At 41.9% G+C, this 18,718-nt stretch overlaps 1 protein-coding gene across 8 annotated transcripts; it reads right to left on the bottom strand.

Annotated features, from left to right (window-relative positions):
- Positions 1–1,307: 1,307 nt before the first annotated feature.
- Positions 1,308–18,065, bottom strand: ttyh1 (tweety family member 1). 8 transcript variants are annotated; one of them, XM_035530466.2, is made up of 16 exons: positions 17,876–18,064; positions 16,814–17,550; positions 14,175–14,335; positions 11,980–12,188; positions 10,543–10,654; positions 9,817–10,154; positions 9,561–9,656; positions 9,048–9,120; positions 7,818–7,893; positions 7,598–7,653; positions 6,949–7,041; positions 6,749–6,841; positions 6,444–6,583; positions 4,680–4,847; positions 3,420–3,498; positions 1,308–2,666 (listed from the first exon to the last, which is right to left on the bottom strand). In XM_035530466.2, exons 3-16 carry the CDS (start codon positions 14,307–14,309, stop codon positions 2,583–2,585), a joined length of 1,752 nt encoding a protein of 583 aa, XP_035386359.1. In that variant the 5' UTR covers positions 14,310–14,335; positions 16,814–17,550; positions 17,876–18,064; the 3' UTR covers positions 1,308–2,582. The 8 variants fall into 8 exon arrangements, 7 of the variants coding, with proteins under 7 accessions (XP_035386359.1, XP_035386362.1, XP_081552989.1 ...); XR_004776550.2 differs by adding an exon at positions 4,087–4,168 and having other exon boundaries at positions 2,620–2,666; positions 16,814–18,064; XM_035530469.2 differs by having other exon boundaries at positions 1,308–2,671; positions 16,814–18,065.
- Between the last annotated feature and the right edge of the window lie 653 nt (positions 18,066–18,718).

Genomic DNA, 18,718 nt, shown 5'->3' with positions numbered 1-18,718 from the left:
CATAGCCAAGGCAATAGCAAAATCTGCTATGTGTCAAACAAGCAACAGTATTACTGCAGATTCCACTATTGGCCAGATAGCACTTCACCTTGCGGCAGGACAGTGACCTAAAACGTACCACTAAAGGAACTCTGGAGTTGCCCTGGCCATGATGTGAAATGTTCTTGATGAGCCAAGTCAGTCATCCAGCCAGAAGCTGAAGGAGCATGTGCCTCACTTACTGAAGACATGACTGAAGGCAGAAGGCTCCCCAAACATGCGGGAAGTGAAAAGAGTTGCATTGTGGCTCTGGCAGGACATCACCAGGAAGATGACTAGCACTGCACAATTGGCTACTGGTCAGGAAATTCAGGTACTGATGAGCTACAAAGCATTTTGCAGCCATGGAAATAAAGCTACCAAACAAATTTAGTATTCTTATTTTTTCCAGTTACTTAAAATCTTCTGAAAATGGGGGACTATGTATAAAAAGATTGTGATAACTGGTTCACTCAAAATGTGTGTGAATACACTCAAAGGAGATACAGGCTTTACTTTAAGCTTATAAGTATTGTTTTACTTAAAATTTAGTGTGTTGGAATGTAGTGCCAAAACAACCAAATTGTGTCCCTGTCTTGTGTCTTCTGGGATACATTTGTATATGTCCCATTTATGAAGTTGTGCCATCCATTCCTTGTAAAATGTTCCACTGGAGCAACAATGTGTTTAGGTTTTTACAGGTACACTTTAATGTATCAGCTCTTTGTGACCTCACTGTTACTAGAGTGTAATCCTGATTAGGCTCATACATTCGTGCTCGCTCTTAAGTATGGCCTCGACAAACCATTAAAGAATGGTTTAATATTACTATACCTGAAACCACCATGCAACCAGAATTGAATAAAATATGAGAAAAATGCATTTGTTATGAGTGGCTAGTACAACACTACTGGTGCTTCATTTGTAAGTTGTTACCCAAGCATCTGAAGCTGACTCATTTTCAGACAAAAAGATGCCTTTTGGATGAAGTCTGCATGAAGAGGGTATTGCCTGTAAGTGTTAACTTGTACACTTCTGTACTTGACCTCTAGCTCCAACTGTATAGCCTTGATCCAAGTAATAATCCAGCTATCTTTCACCATTCAATGATCTTTATATTTCTTTTCTAGGATTATCTGGATGATTGTTTTTATTTTTGCCTTGGTTTAATTACCAAAGTAGGATTTAATGGTGATGCTATATAGTCTCTTCAGGTTGGTGGTATGATGATTAGAATTAGACTGGTGTCTCACTCAGTTACTGCCACAAAACACACATGTCCCGGGTCATTGCACCTTTGTTACCATACTTTTATTTAATTTATATTAGACTCTGTAGTGAAAAAGAATGCCATTCAAAAGGAGCATTAAAACCATAAAAACTCAGGTTTTAGGATTAACAAGAGTATGTGAGGAAAGAGAGAGTACTGTCAAATATATATATATATATATATATATATATATATATATATATATATATATATATATATATATATATATATATATTCGCATACAGAAACACAAACAGTGTTTGTTTTGCCATTATTACAGTTGATCTCAAGTGAATTAGCACATTCCTTCAAACTAGGGTGGATGCTCTAAACTTTCTGGCCCACTGTGTATGTACATCTTTTGTCATAAACAGCACAGGCAAGGTGAATTCTACACAGTTCACTGAAAGGGCACACTGCTCTGACACAAAAGCAGTATAAAAAGTTTCACAGAAATGTAAACACTTTATTTGGCAGTCAAGTTTTTGTTTTGTAAAAATCGAGTTACTGTTGTGTTAAGACCAATCACTCTAAATTGTTAAAAGGTGCTATATCAGAAAAGAGAAAGTGTATTATTGCTGAATACACTGTGACCTCTGCATTGTGGTCAGTGGTAGAGGCTGTATTGCTCAAACACAGCAGTTTAAATTCCCCAACCAGTAGCCTGGGGAGAGGCTAGCTCTCTCTAAAATGTTATTATTTTCATTAATTGTTTTAACCATCAAAGTGGTTTCACACTCAAAAATCATTTACATTGAATATATATTTATATAATATTTCATATGATCATAGTCTCAGAGGGTATACAAGATAATACAGAACTGCCACTTATCGAAAAAGGTACAGTCAAATATTTAAAAAAGAGACAAAACCAAAAATAAGTTCCCAACAAGCTGCATAATCATACAGAGAAATTGTGCCATTATTCCTAGGGGCCCTGTGACTCAGCATACAACATTATAAAACCTCTAAAGTAAAATTGGTAATACATTTTAAAAATAGACCACTACGGTAACATCAATACCATTCTGCTTCCAGCCTCGAGCAAATGGTCACAACAACACTAAACAGATGATGGTGCCTTATATGTCCTGGCTGAGTTTAATATGACCTTTAAATCAAACTGCCAGTCTTTTGAAAAGTGCTTTTGAAAATCAGTGGTACTGACGTTACACATTAGTTTTCACATCCAGAATTCAAATCTCCTTTAACATGATCTTATTTCAATTAAGTGTCCATCAATATGAAAACTAAATATACGCTATATTCATGTTTTTAATACTATACATAAAAATTAGTGCGAATACATGTTCCTCGAACGGGCGGGACTGGAGCGTGACTGACTACCTGCATAGCCTGTCAGCATGCTGGGAGAGTACTGTACTTTCAGAGGGTCAAACGTGATTGGACAGACATGCCACCATAGAGACAGAGATAGACAGATCCACCAGAAGACAGATGCAAAGAGAAGAAAGAGAAGAACAAGAGCAAATGTCAATAAGCCATGAACGAGCAATCAAAACTATAAACAATGCAAAAGAAAAACAGATCTGTACCGCCCAGTCAGGGCCATTTCTAGAGCCAAATCACAAACCCTTCATTTAGATCCCCCTAGTTACTCTAGGGATACGGAACAGCCATGCAAATAATAATGACCATGCAAGAAATCTATATTGTAAACATCAAAGATGGCGTCACTTTCACTTCCGAGCTTCTGAAATACCGACCTGAAAAACGTCACGCGTACAAAGCTTATAATATGCTTATTAAGGCTTCAATTTATGCAAGAAATGTTTTCTGACAACTGTTCAAAATTTGACCACAATTATAGTTATGTTTTTTTCCAAATAGGTACATGAAGTGGACATAACATCAGAGACACCTATATGAAGAGACTAAAGGAGACCTGCATGACTTCTCAAAACAGCCATGGACCCAAAAATGTACCATAACATACAGCAGGCTGTATGGTAGCCTGCAAGTTAGGTGTGCCAGATGTCTTTTTACACGCCATGTATAATGAAAGTTGACATAGCACAATTTGAGCACAAACAGCCAGAACCCTGGCACAGGTAAAAACAATGAGGATGCCACAGAATCACGATGATGTCACAAAGACAGGGGAACTCACAGAAGGGGGCGGGGACTGCCTGTCACTCAGAGGCAGGCTCTCATAACCAGGGTTGCCATTGGAGGAAGTGTTTGGAGTCCTGCATAAAGACACCGAGAGAGGAGTGGAGAGGAGCAAGAAGACCACGAAGGAGGAGAGGCGGAATGGACAGGGAGGAGGGTCATGCCACATTGACGGGTACAGAGAAAAGTGAGGAGAGTGGAGATGGAACCAAGGATGGAGAGAAGGAAGAAGAGAATTAGAGATGGAGACACCCATAATGTCCTACTCATTACAGCTATTCATTGGTGGTAGATCTGACATGAGAGGGAGCAGGCTAGGAGCTAAAGGAAGCAGGAGTGCGGGAGAGTTGAGCAGATGCTTCCTAAATGTGTTATTAGGAGATACCAATTGTATTTTGGTTCCACATAAGAAAAATGAACATTTAAATGTTGTGACAAAGGCAAAAAAGAAGTGTGTGTGTGTGTGTGTGTGTGTGTGTGTGTGTGTGTGTGTGTGTGTGCGCGTGTGTGCGTGTGTGTGTGTATCTACTGTATATATAGCAATGGTAAGAAGCAAAATAACAGACAAAGAGAGACAAAAAAAGAGTGCAAGAAAGGAAGGCAGACTGAAAGATAAAGCTCAAAGCTGATTTCGGCGGTATAGTTTTGATGATGGGCAGACTTACAGGAAGGGTCAGGACTTTCCCTAAATCATTTCAGACCTCCTCTGATTGGTGAATTCACGTCTGTCTTGGAATGACGGACAGACTGATAGGCAGACACACAGACAGACAGACCACTGGAGTCGGCTAAACTGCACTCAACATATACACCTGTCTGTGCGTCTGTCCGTGTGTATGTGTGCTCGTAGCGTGTCTGTGTGTGTCTTTGTATATAGACATATACATTTGCATGTCCATCTGTCTGAGTTGATGTGAACAACTATATCCAGCTCCATGCATACATGCATGTCTGTCTGTTTGCCTGTACTCTATGTGTGCTCCTAACATATTGACTTAAATTAATATAACACGCTGTTTGTGGCTAGAATTCAACCCATGTCCATGACCATTTACCCACAATACTCTATAAAGGGAAGAAATTGTAATCCATACTTTGTATAACGTAGATAATGCTATGTAATTTATCTTACTGAAACTCCTGAGTCAGAAGGATTTAGGAATTGATACATGTTTGTGTGATCCACAGAACGGAGAGACTCTATTCGAGCAGAATCGTCCTGTCTGTCTGTCCGTGGGTCTGTGTACATGTTACTCACGGTAAGGGAGGCGCGCTAGAAAAGGGGGGCGTCCAGCCGGCCCCCTGGTAACTATAGAAGGGGGGCAAAGCCCCGCGCTGGGAGCCCACGGCCGTCTGTCTACGTGCCTGATGGGATGTGAAGGGGTCCTCGCTCTCGCTGTCCGAGTCCTCATAATCCTCTGAGTCGCTGTTCCATTAAAAGAGGAAATGGGATTAAAAAAAAGGTCCACAATAAACACTGACAGCATGTGACACAAGTGAGAAGAGTTTCCTAACGCACAGGCAGTGCATGTAGTTTTTCCTTCTTACGCATACATAGAGCAGTCATCAGATAAAAGCAATCAATCCAGACAGTAGCCTGTTAATATATGTCTCTACCAGCCCTTAACAAAGGCCTCGTTAATCTAAGGATTTTTATGTATCCGAGATTTGGAATCTGTGGCACAGGCACAGCAGAACAACTAAATCTTATAGCCAACCATGTTACTTTTAGATTTACAAACCAGATTTGGATTTGGCAAAATGTGGGATGTGCTTTAACCACTGGGGTGGAGCAGTCTTCCACTACTATAATTTAGGTTTTTCCTTCATTATCTCCACTTTTCAAAAATGTCAGTTTTTAGTGTTGATGAGATGGAAGAACGACACTCTCAGCATTCAAAGTCAAACCTTCAGCTATTAGAATGCATGTGAGTTTTAATGCTTGAGAACATTTAAGCAAATAAGTATTTTAATACTTGAGCTCAAGTGGATATTTAAATGCTGAAATTCACTATATGCTAAGATTCTCAGTTATTTCTGCTATAAGTCAAGTGGGTTTTGTACGCTTCCAGTCTGAACTAAGAGAGGCACACTGAGCCTATGAAGTGGAAGGAGGAAATAAATGAGCAGATTAATAGTTAAAACAACATAAACAAACTAAGGGCTAGTGGTCACGCATATCTGATGTGTGCACACCTGTGGTGTCACTCACTAGAGTAGGTTTTCACAGTTTGTTTCTGAAAATGCTAAGGAAATAATCATCATTTAGGTTCCAGTCAGAATGTTCAAGCAAGGGGTCTGTTAGCACATGGGAAATGCAAAGCATAAGTTTTGCTCATGATTACAGTCACAGTGCTTACAGACCACAAAGTGAGCTAGTTGAAAACTCTCTCAGTCATTGACATACTGAGTTTTCCATTACTGCCGTTAAGTTTTCTGTGGGAAATCCCAGTGTTAATTTCCTTGTGTCACTCCTCATATTGTACAACATGTACATAATTAGAAGGGGTTACCAATGTGCTAGATATGCCGAATCTGCAATGACATTTATAAAAAATCAATAAAATACAGTATTTTCCTAAATAATTAGTGATTAATTAAGTGTTAATTAAATGGTATTAGGGTTATATGTAGTAAGTAGTGCATACATACATTAGACATACATTGCTTCCTGTATATGAAGGCTTAACACAAAAACATTCACAATAACATTACAAACAGCAGGAACCACACAGAAACACTATCTAGCAAACGACAGGAACCACAGAAACATTCACAATAACATTACAAACAGCAGGAACCACAGAGAAACATTCACAATAACATTACAAACAGCAGGAACCACAGAGAAACATTCACAATAACATTACAAACAGCAGGAACCACAGAGAAACATTCACAATAACATTACAAACAGCAGGAACCACAGAGAAACATTCACAATAACATTACAAACAGCAGGAACCTGACAGAAATATTCACTATAACGTTATAAAAGGCAGGAACCACACAGAAACACTACCTAGCAAAGCTCCTCCAGGCTCCAGGCAGGGAGCAAAGGATGGCTGTGAACGCCAGAGCAGAAAGGAATGAGTAGAGAGAGAGATAAAGCAATCCCTCCATCCCATCATAGCACAGGCCTTTCAGAGAGTCGATATAGTCCTGAAAGATGGGGACAGGGATGAAGAGAAAGATGGAGAGACGAAGGCTTTTGCATACACATTTTTCAGTCACATTCACTGTTAAAGTAATTTGCTTCAGAGGTACAGCAATCACACCAGAGCTGAGGAAGTCACACTAGAGGGGAAAGCTGGTTGCTATGGTTACCTTGTTAAGGCCTCGGCAGTTGAGCAGCGCCACCAGCTGGTGGAAATTGCCCTCGGTGATGTTGAGCATCTGTTGCACCTCCCTCAGTGGCTTCTGCAAGGGAAACAACACACCTACAGACGGCGGCCGTTTTGAGGCTCTCGGCAGTGTACTAGGCGGTGATTCTTCAGTGGTTGTGCTCAGGAAGGAGACTTTCTCACCTCCGCTTTCGGGAATCGAGGGAGTGTGTCTCGCTCCAGATTGAAGAGGTGGGAGTGGATGCTAGACAGTGCTCTCTGGGACTGGGTGAGCAGCTGCAGCCAGTTTAACACACACACACACACACACACACACACACACACACACACACACACACACACACACACACACACACACACACACACATATATATACACATACACACACACACACACACATACACACACACATACACATTAATACCAAGAAACAGAATTATTAGCCAGAATTAATACTACTATAATTGCCAAATGTGCTCCTACTTTTAATTTCCAAAAGGTAGAAGACACAGGGTCTACTTTACCAGATTGTGCTTATCACCACTATTATAACAATGTTCATTTTAAAAGGCACGATTTCCACAGTACTCCCCCCTGTGATATCAGGCCCATGCTCATTTTCTTCTGTGAGACATCTTACATGCACCAAAATTAGTCCATTTGCAAATGCTTTTAAGCAAGACTTATTTTTATTTTACATGCAACCCCAAAATCTGCACAAATCTGAGCTTGCGCTTTACCAACTTGAGTGCGTTTCTGGACACATGCAGCACATATGATACACCAAGACAGCAACAGATTTTAGCCTATTTTTAGACAAAAAAGGTATTACCTGCTGGAAGGGGCTAGTCATTCGCCTACTACAGCTCAAGTAATAGTCCAGGATTTCTATCAAGAAAGAAATTTGGTAAGGTTTGTGTGTGTGTGTGTGTGTGTGTGTGTGTGTGTGTGTGTGTGTGTGTGTGTGTGTGTGTGTGTGTGTGTGTGTGTGTGTGTGTGTGAGAGACAACAAAAAACTGAAAAAGACAGAAACAGGTGATAAATGACAACACCTGTGCTTGTCCCCGTGGTGAAGTGAGTAGAGTTGACTACAAATGTGTTTGGGTCAAAGCAAAAATCGCTGAGTGCCTGTGAGAGAGAGAAACAGAAAGAGAGAGAGAGAGAGCGAGAGAGTCAGGATAGAAAACAGAATGGCACAGTGACCGAATGACATACATCCCTCATCTCTCCAGGGCTGCTGCTATTGATCTACAATACTCACTGACACAGATAGAGAACATGTCTGTTCACATCCCTCCCTCTCTCTGCCTCTTTCTCTCACTGCCTCTGTCCCTCACGCCTCCCACACACTCTCATTCTACTCATCTACTCATTTTTTTTTTCATTCTTCCTCCACTCCCCCGACTACTGTCTACCTTACTGTCTGTCTTTCTTTTTCACACACTCTCTTTCCCTAGTGGTATGTAGAAGCTTGTAATTAATCAGCCTTAGCTGTGAACAAGGCTCGGCACAAGTCGTGCCCGGACAAGAGAGAATGAAAGCGATAGAAAGGCGGCAGAGAAATGCTGATAGAGAGACAGAGAGAAAGAGAGAAGAAAAGAGGGAGGGAGGGAGGGAGGGAGGGAAGGAATGAGAGTGGTGCCTGTTCTTGTTGGCTGCCTCGGGACAGTGGAACTCTATGTTGAGGGCCAGCAACTGCCATCCCCTCCTGACACTCTTTCTCCCGCTCTGGCCTCCTGCGGGGTAGTTTGAGGAGTTTGAGGAGTGAACGACATCCCCCCACATCCTGCTTGTTCTCCACTTGTCTCTGTCTTGGCCTCTTTTCTTCCATCATCCTTTCCTGTTCGGGCTGCTAAGAACTCTCATGCCATCAGCCACCCTGCATCCCTTTTCTCCAGTTCACAAAGAGCACTCAGTGGTCTTACCCAATTCTCCCATTCTATTGCCTTTTTGGGTGTCTGCCACTGCTGCAGTTACCTAAGAGGAAGAGCTTTTCACAGTTCACACCCCCTCACTCACACAAAGTGACTGTTGAAATTTTTAAGATTCATAGTCATGGTCGGATTTTTCCACAGTTTAACACAAAAGCATCTCCTGAACATGCGCGCATGGGCGCGTGTACACACACACACACACACACACACACACACACATACACACACACACACACACACACACACAGGCTCTGTTCTGTTCTGAATAGGCTACCCGCCTGCAGAGGGCTGTTTTTCAGCCTTGTAGCTGAGAGCAGGCAGCAGGGCATAGTGGTGCTGAATACTCACCACCACTGTGGCTGTTTCCAGGCCAAGGGATCCCCAGCTCAGAAACAGAGCCAACCAGGCCAAAACCGTCATCCTGCAAACAAACAAACACACGCGCACGCACACACACACACACACACACACACACACACACACACACACACACACACACACACACACACACACACACACACACATGCACACATACGTACATGCACACACACGCGCGCACACACACACACACACACAGTGGACTGACTGTCACCATCTGTTTGTCTGTCTTAATGCATCAGCAGGCAAAAAAGCCCTTGTGTTTCATAATTGGCAGACTTTTACATTCTATCATGTCGTTAACTTCTGTGGAATCTATTACATTTTCATTTTCTTCTACAGTCCTTTGAAACATAGCATGGTACACACAGAAACAAGCACAGTATAGCAGGTACATCATAAGAGGTACAATCACTCTGCCACACACTGACATGGCATATAGAGAGTCAACAGTGTTGTATAATATTTGTGTATAACACTCACAGAATAAGGAGCCATCGGACCTGTTTAGCCAAGCCTAGCAGGATAAACAGACACACCACCAGATCCAAAAGTAAAAGCAACACATATGATAGCCACCTGTACAGCGAAACAAACAACACAGTGTTAGTGCGTGGAGCTTTCAGCCTTTCAGTACAACAGGGCCTATATTGTAGAGGATCAACACTGTACACCTGCAGTTCAAATGAATAACAATCCATAATGTCTACAACCCACTCACTGCCCACTCTTTCTTCACCTGTAGTCCTCATTCACCAGAAGGATGTTGGCTGCCCACCCCGGAGAGAAGGATGAAGGTATGCTGTTGGATGTGGGGGTCAGCGTGGGCGCTACGGAGGGCGGGGCAGGGGTCAGGAGCCTGGCTGCGCTTTCATTTCCAGTGGGCCGTGACGCGGCAGTGCTGAAGCTCAAGCCCTTGCTCAGAGTGATGGAGGAAAGAAGGGAGGCTACGCGCTCAGACAGACGCCGGCAGGAGCGCGTGGACACCAGGGCAGGTTTGCTCCCCCCAAACACCTCCTCCAAGGAGGTGAGAGGCCCCAAGACGGACTGCTGCAGCCCAGCCACGGTGTCCGAAACCTGGGAGTGGCGGGGGGGGGGTGTAGTGGGGAGTGGAAAATGGAGGGAGAAAAAATGTGGAGGAGACAAAAGAAAAAGACAGGACAGGAGCAGAGGAGCAGAGGAGGAGGCAGCTAGCCAGATCAATGCAAATCAACAGTGTCATTGTCTCACAGACACACACACACACACACACACACACACACACACACACACACACACACACGAGCACACACAAACACAAACACAAACACACACACACATACTCACACACACACAAACACACACACACACACAAACACACACACACACAAACATGCACGTACGCATGCGCACACAAACACACACACAGACACTCGTTTCATTTGCATTTGGGGAGGGGAGCTGTTTGTATGTGTGGTTTTCTCACCAGAAGATTGATGGAAGCCAGCGTGTAATTGGCAGTGAGCAGAGATGAGGTCAACTGATACATCCCATCGTTAGCCTCACTGTTACCATAGAAACCAATGCCTATGGCAACACTGTGAGAGGTTGAAAAATGGAAATTGGGAAAAGAGGAATGGGTGGGATGGGAGGGTGCAGGAAGTTATTTAATTCAATTACATTTGCATTCTAATTGACTTTGCCCTTAGCAGATAGCAAGCAAATCACTGAAATGGTAGAGTGACTCGGACCTAAGCGTGAAATACACCCATACTGAAAACTACGCCTACACATATCGCTCATATATTTAGACATATTTAGTCAGATTAAGCTTCAGGCCAGATGCTAATCAGATCCATCATGCCACCAGAAAGGGTACAACCCAATTTTTCACTGTCTGACCCAGATTAAACAAAAGAAAAAAGCATTTAAAAAAAGGTTTTTTTTTTTATTATATATATATATAATTAAAAAAAAAAAACTTTTTTAAAATGGAGCTCAGCTTCATATATATATATATATATATATATATATATATATATATATATATATATATATATATATATATATATATATGTATGTATTTATGTGTGTGTGTGTGTGTGTGTGTGTGTCACCAATAATTATTTGTACTGTGTACTGTCAGTAAATGTGTTGCGTTTTGTGTGTGAAGACAAGATGCCTTCCACACTTTCAACATCAGACATCTTGTATACTCGATCAAAATTCAGCTTTTATTATACAGGTCAATATAGATAGTGGGAGAATGATGTCATCATTCTGACATGGCAAGCCAAAGAAAAATAAATCCAGATTCCAAGCATCTGTCTTCTTGCAGTGCCTCCGTTCTTCTGCATGCATGACGTCGCTCCATAACACAGCAAGAGAAGATGCCTTTGGTTCCTTATTCCATTTTCATCCAGCCAATATTCTGAGTTCTTAGATCCTCTGCGTTATTCACCAAGGAGGTCTTTGCCATGAATCCTGCTAAGGGCGGGATTTAAAACGAAGCAGGCTTTCCAGGGAGAAACTGGAGCTCAGCTTCTGTACTGCAGTGTTCTCTGACCAGGCTCACGCAACCAGGAGTGTTGACAGTGTGAGTGCTCAAAGTATTATAGTGTGGAAGGCACATGACCTAAACTTTTGCGACCTAAACACATGACCTAAACTCTCTGTTCACAGAGAGGGAATAAATAAATAAATAAATAAATAAATAAATAAATAAATAAATAAATAAATAAATGCATTGCTACCCATGCACGGAATGTTACATTACATAATAAAAGTCCTGCAGCAACCCCACAGGATAACTAAATAACCACAAGATAATAAGCTTTAGGCTTTTTAGTAAAAATATGGCTTATCATTATTGCCTGTAAAACAGAGACATTGCATCAAGTGTCACAAGGGCAAGAAATATTACCAGCACAGCGTAACGGCTGCCACGGACACCCAGGTGACGCAGCAGATGCCACGCCCCTTCCTGGCACGGCTGCCGTCATCGTCGTCCTCCTCCTCTTCCCTTCCGGAGTTGCTGCGGTGGCAGCAGCAATAGTGGATGAGGAAGGAGAGGATGACGAGGAGGGAGAGCACGAGCGCGATGGCTGAGAGGCTGGAGAGGACCAGAAGAGTCTGGGAAAAGGAAGGACAAAGGGAAGAAAGGATGAGGGAACGCAAAACAGAGCAGCATTACCAGTTCAAAAGGCTTAGAGAGGCTAACGGAGCCCTAGCAACCCGATTTGGTCAATACAGCTTAAAATACTCCATTTTACTGAACTACAAATGAATCAGATCCAGAAACCAGGCAGATTTAAGTGAACGTGCACTATTGGTACACCAATGCCTCGTATGCACAAAGTGGATGCAGAGAGTGCTTAATTTAACAATTGGTTGCATATCTGATTAGAGGATTTAGAATATAGGCCACAAATCCATTGCTTTCAGACAACAGAATGCTCCCATGGAATTCAGCATTACATAAAATGGAGACTGTCCTTAATTTCATTGGCTGACACAGTGGCGGCTCCAGTACTCTACTCCAATCGGAATGAGGGAGAGGAGACAAGTAATTACTACATATTTTTGGCCTCGCGCTGTCAACCACACACACACACACACACACACACACACACACATGAACATACACACTGCTTCACAGATTCGTATATTCCACACCCAGTGTCTCTGTCCATCTGCCTGCTCTGTCTGTCTCTCTGACTATCTGATTCTGCTTGTTGTCTCATCCCCCAGTGCGTCCATTCCCTCTCTCTCTCATCCATTCTCTCTCTCTTCTCTCATCCATTCTCTCTCTCTCTCATCCATTCTCTCTCTTCTCTCATCCATTCTCTCTCTCTTCTCTCATCCATTCCCTCTCTCTCTCATCCATTCTCTCTCTCTTCTCTCATCCATTCTCTCTCTTCTCTCTTTCCCACAATCTCCCTGCTGTTCCCCTCCCTCTCCTGCATTCGTACTCCTGCTTGCCTTTGCATTCTCTCTTTTTTTGATCTACACCAGTGGATATCTATTAATAATGTGACCTACTTAAACACATCCACTGTTTCTCTGTCCCTCTCTGTCCTTCTCTTGCAACCCCTGTCCTCCCCTCGGAAGGCTCCCCCTTCGCTTCCCTTTCAGTTCAGTCCAGCTGAGTCTCTCCTCAAACACAACCCCTGCGGAGGCCAGCACTTCACACGGTTAGTCTCCACAGCTGTGGAGGCCAGCACTCAATACAGGCTCTGCAGCTGTGTCTTAGAAAGTATAACTGCTTAATAAAGTCTAAACTGGATGAAAGCACAATGAACATCAAGAGAAATATAGTTTTTGGGGTACAACTGTGCTAACATTTTAGGTAACATACTCCTCAGTAAATAGCAGTGTACAAACACTGTGCTTTACAGGCTATATCAATCAAAATGTGATCAGCCTAACTTTCTGACACCACTAAAATACAGATCATAATAAATGCCATTAAAAGTAAAATCAATTGTACTTTTAACAAGTACAAGTACAATAATTTTAATTTTATTCATGTCTATACATGTCCCTGTAATTGAAAAAACTAAACATATGTATTATTGTATATTCATATTGTGTTTAGCTCACATTTGGTGCAACACTGGAATAATAGACTACTCTCTCTTTTAGGAAATAGGATATTCCTTTCTAGACACTCAGACTTGCCTACTATGCTGTACATTAGACAAAATGCTTAATAGCATTATGTCTAATGTACCACACTTGTGCTATGATCCAGTGCAGAAGAGCATTTTCTGTATAGCATAAAATGAAATTATTATTCAACAAATCTTATAGAGAGCTCTGCTTCTTTCCATCTTTTCCTGTTCACCATTAAGAGAATGACAGAATGAGAGACAGATAGAATGAGAGCGAATATGTTTGTGCTATAATTCTGGTCCCACGACGCCATGCTCAGATCCTGACAAAATGAGAGAGAAAGCAATAGCTGTTGGAGGTAAAGTAGACACTGAGACAGAAATAGTTTGCATGTGCCTCTCTGCACACTAAATCTACCCACTGGTACCAGCTGTCAAGTGTGAACACTGCATCTGAGAGAGAGGGAAACAAACAGAAGGAGGGGCTCTAAGAAAGGAAAAGAACCTGTTGGTACTCCCAGCTGTCCGGCGCAAACACGTTGTCTCGCGTCTGCATGGTCAGATCGAGGCGAGGTAGAGCGTGGCATAGCCGTACCCACATCGAAGGGCTGTAACTGGGCACAGTTGCCATGGCAGCCATTGGCCCTGTTCACCACCTTTACCCCTCTTCACAAAGAGAGAGGGAGGGAGAGAGAAAATATAATTTAAAATTAGAGAGGAAGATGTACAGATGGGATGGGAAATATTAAACCCAGCAACTGCCAGCACAGCAGAGGACCATAGAAAAAGAGTTGGATAGAGACACGAAGAGGTAGGTTAAGAAAGTAGGTTAAGAACAGAAACAGCGGACATCTGACTGCTACTGCTGCTATTAGTAGGCTTCTGCTGCTACTTCTACTCTAACACACACACACACACATACACACATTCTCTCTCTCACACACACACACATACACACACACTTTTGCTGATCATGGGTCAGCAGAGCAGAATGGATTAAGAGAACAAGGTGTGTCTGTTTAAGAGTTTTTCCAAAAGGCTTGTTTACTCTTATGTTTCATCCACGCATAGAGATTATTTTAACTAACTTTCTTTTTCTGTGTCAATAGGATGTGTCTGAATAGGCATATCACAGACAAATTAACATATTTCAGTCTGTAATCAAAGCTTATCCACTGGCTGGCAAAACAGGAGTATTGCATGTCTGCACATTTGACCTGGATTTATTCAAGAGTAATTAGTCTTCGTATGTTCGATAATGTGGAACATCGATACAACTCTGAAAATATCAGCACTAAGAGAAATCAGCACCAAGTGAAATTAGTATGCATTAAAACATGCCACAGAAACAGCAGTGCTTATCACTTCATGAGCTGGCAAAGCACAACACTGGACTTACGTCCTATTCAGATATTGTAGCTAGCCATGTGATCAACCATACGACTAACTGTAGCACAGTAATTTACAAATCTTACAAGACAGTTAAAAACATGACTAAGATATGTTCATTAAACCATGCAAGTACGACCGCAGTAGGGGTGAATGGATCCTAACTTTGATAAAAAGCCTACTCTCAAACTAAAAACATATCTACAACACCTCTGCGTATTAATTGCCATACTGCAATAAATAGAAGCAGTATTTTTAAGATGTGTGACTTTGCACATTGAAATAGCCAGAAAAAATACACATTCAACTCATTAAGAAAGCATTCCTAACATGCCAGATTGTGGTTGACCTTGGGGAAGCAGATCAGCCTTGTAGCATCAATACCAACTAGTGCCATACCATCTAGGTGCCACCTAGAAACACGACGGACTGAAAAAAAAAACAAAAAAAAACAAAAACAGTTTGACAGCCGTTAAACATCCAGTGGCTGTTAGTGCCTCTGAGCTCCAGCTCCACCGCCGTCAATACAAACACTCCCACATGTCTCGATATGATTCATTTTGTCAGCCCGTTATCGCGGCGGCGCGTGTTACGTAACGGAAGGCAGAGAAACGTGAGTTCGGTCGCACGTGACAGATCGACGACACGAATCTGGACCAAAACCTGGAACTTCAGCTTCAAGACGAGAATGTTTATTTAGACAGACACACCCTCTGCTCTTTTGCCCTTTGACACGTGGACGTTGATTTGTGCTTGTGTTGCACAGTATATACCGCTACACAAAAATGCGTTAACTGTGACCTTTTATAATCAACTGCAGCAGCAATTCAGCAGCTTCATAAATGCTCTCAAATCATTAAAACTGGCTGATAGGATAATGAATCAGAAGACAGCACCATAAAAGGCAGTGATCATTGCATGATGTAGTTATTCATACAACATTAACATTTTAAAAGGCCATTGCCTACATTGCCTTCTCTTTGACTAACGAGCTGGCAAGACTCCCTGTAAGATATTTGCCGAGTCTGTCCCGTGGTCTTCTTATCACTACGGCCATCTGAACGCTTTTGACTTGGATGAGTGTCCAAACTGTAATAAATGCTGCTTCATATTTTTAAAGCTACATGCTGAAACAAATACAGGTGACTTGGAGCGCTGGCTCAAACACACGGACTGATTCTAGTCTAGTAATGTTGGCGCCCTTGTCCTGTTTGCGTCCTTCTGGGATGGATTGTTTGGGAGGGATAGTTTACACTACAGCGTCCACGGAAAACGTTTTAGGATCTCTGTCATTATGCCTGGTGTACGTTTATGTATATCAGCCGGCTCTGCTGATAAAACCAAGTCACGTTTCAGTTTTGAATAATGTAAACATCAATTTAATCAAATGTGTAGCGGTTAATCCCTTTAGAATTCTAAGGATAAAAGCTTGATATTGATTGCACTTTTGTAAGTGAATTTGATTTGAAAATCATTCTTATTTTTTTTCGTTTTTTGAGCCTCGTTCAATGACATACTTACATACTTGGCTTCAGCTATGAAATTTCTAATAACTCTTCGATTAATTATTTCTGGCGGCTCATTCGTCTTTCTTAAAAAAAAAAAAAAAAAAAAAAAATTAATAGCACAATGAAATGTCCTACTCTGTATCGGTGGGAACTGCCCTCAAACAGAGAAAGACATTCAAACCAACACGGATGAACCAGGGGCATAAAAAGCAACATTTAGAAATATATATATTAAACCTTTTCCTACCTTTAATTAGATCCTACTATAGGAGCTTCCACTTGCCACGCGTTTGTCAATGTATATTCAATTAGATGCCACTAATTGAAATAAATTGCTGCCGATGAAACGCTTTGTTTGCCTCATGAAAAAAAGCATCCTCACTGGCAGGCGTTGTTGCATTAGTGAAAAGAATATTGCAAATTATACATCAAATTCTGCTTTTCCGATGTCCTCTTCCATCAACTGGAATAAGTACTGGTTGATGGATGATCGAACAGTCAAAGAATGATGACAATAACCGGCGGGTCTCGATTAAGAATTCCCAAGGGATGCTTTCAGTGGATGAAAATGAGATCCTCAAAAAACCGATGCCTGTCCGTCAATTTCAGAACGCACACCGACCGTACCGCATCATCAACCCAATAACGACCTTCATCATCGTATTCGTCATCCTCGATGAGTTTGGTGCAAATGGTGAATGAAAGAGCTCTCCTGTAGCTTTCTCTAATTGGAAAACTTTGGCATTTGGTTGTTTTCCATTTAGCGTGACTGTCCTTTATAAAAATTATGCAAAGTAAAAAAAAAAATTATAAAGGAAAATTACTGGTAACCTACAGTGGTCTTGAACTAAGGTGATGATATTTAGAATAGGAAAAAAACTTTGTGTGAGGACCTCTCAAAGATGTTACTATGGGCCAAAACAATGGCAGATCCTATGAAATTGGTGTGTACCAAAAGGTTGGCTTGATGGAGAATGAAGTTATCTGAGAGAGAGAGAGAGAGAGAGAGAGAGAGAGAGAGAGAGAGAGAGAGAGAGAGAGAGAGAGAGAGAGAGAGAGAGAGAGAGGGAGAATTGGTGTAGAAAAGTCAAAAAGGACGCCCTGATGGAATGGAAAGTCAAAGAGCAGCTCTTAGCAATGGAGACGCAAAAGAGGAGGAGGTGAGAAGGGCAGTGATGAAAAGGAGAAAAGCTGATATGGCCACTGGTAAAAGAGAAAAGATGCGCAAGCAGCAATTGCCTTGTGAACAACGAAGTAACAACAAAAAGCAAAGTAACGAGCCAATCCTAGCAAATCTTTTTGAACAAACCTTGCTTAATTTGACGCAAATCCTTGCGAAACGTGCTTCAAATTGAACATCTAGTAGAATTTAGGAAAACAGACGGCAGGATTAAAAACTGGGGGTCTGAGAAAATATGCAAGGATGCTCTGCAGGCCCAAGAGGATTTGATCGACAGAGGAATTATTAAAACAACGAAACAACGAATATAAATTCGAGTGAGAGACGGGAGAGAAAGAAGACATGGCCATGAATGTGGGCGAGATGGGGAGACAGGGAACGCGTTGTTTTTTTAATGTGCCGCTGAAAGATGTGGGGGATGGGTGGAGTAGAGATGGAAGGGTGGGCTGAGCAAGCATTGGGACCAGCAGAAAGATACTGATTCATATACAATAGCCACATTGGGATAGGATTCAATTCACATGGGTCCTGAGGTAATTCCCTCTTTTACGTGCGCCCATGTGCTTATTACCTCAGAGAAAATTACACGCTGAATTACCTACTGTCTCCCACATCAACAGTAGCCTGTAAATTATAGTGCCGCCAGGGTACAAATTTCCATGCTTTTTCAGGCAGATACCTCGCACTGTAAAAACAAATGACCGCTGCTACTAGCCGTATTTAGACCCCTAACGCACCGACGCTCCCGCCCGAATTGCGAGACAAATAAATGGAAGGGCATTATCCAGAGAAAAAACAAAAATCACCAAGAAAAGCAAGACCGCACAGGTTTTTAAAAGGGGCGACTATAATCATTACGTACTAATTCATAAACATACGGAAAACACAATATACTTGAATCTTGCTCATCCTCTTGTAATTTTAATACCGCTCGGAAGCAGGAGTTTCATCTACGAGGAGACGTAAAATGAA

Source organism: Electrophorus electricus, chromosome 14 (genome assembly GCF_041902795.1).
Source record: "Electrophorus electricus isolate QZ-2024a chromosome 14, ASM4190279v1, whole genome shotgun sequence".
Lineage (NCBI taxonomy): Eukaryota > Metazoa > Chordata > Actinopteri > Gymnotiformes > Gymnotidae > Electrophorus > Electrophorus electricus.
Note: the sequence above shows the minus strand (reverse complement) of the source record. Positions and strands in the feature narration are given on the sequence as shown.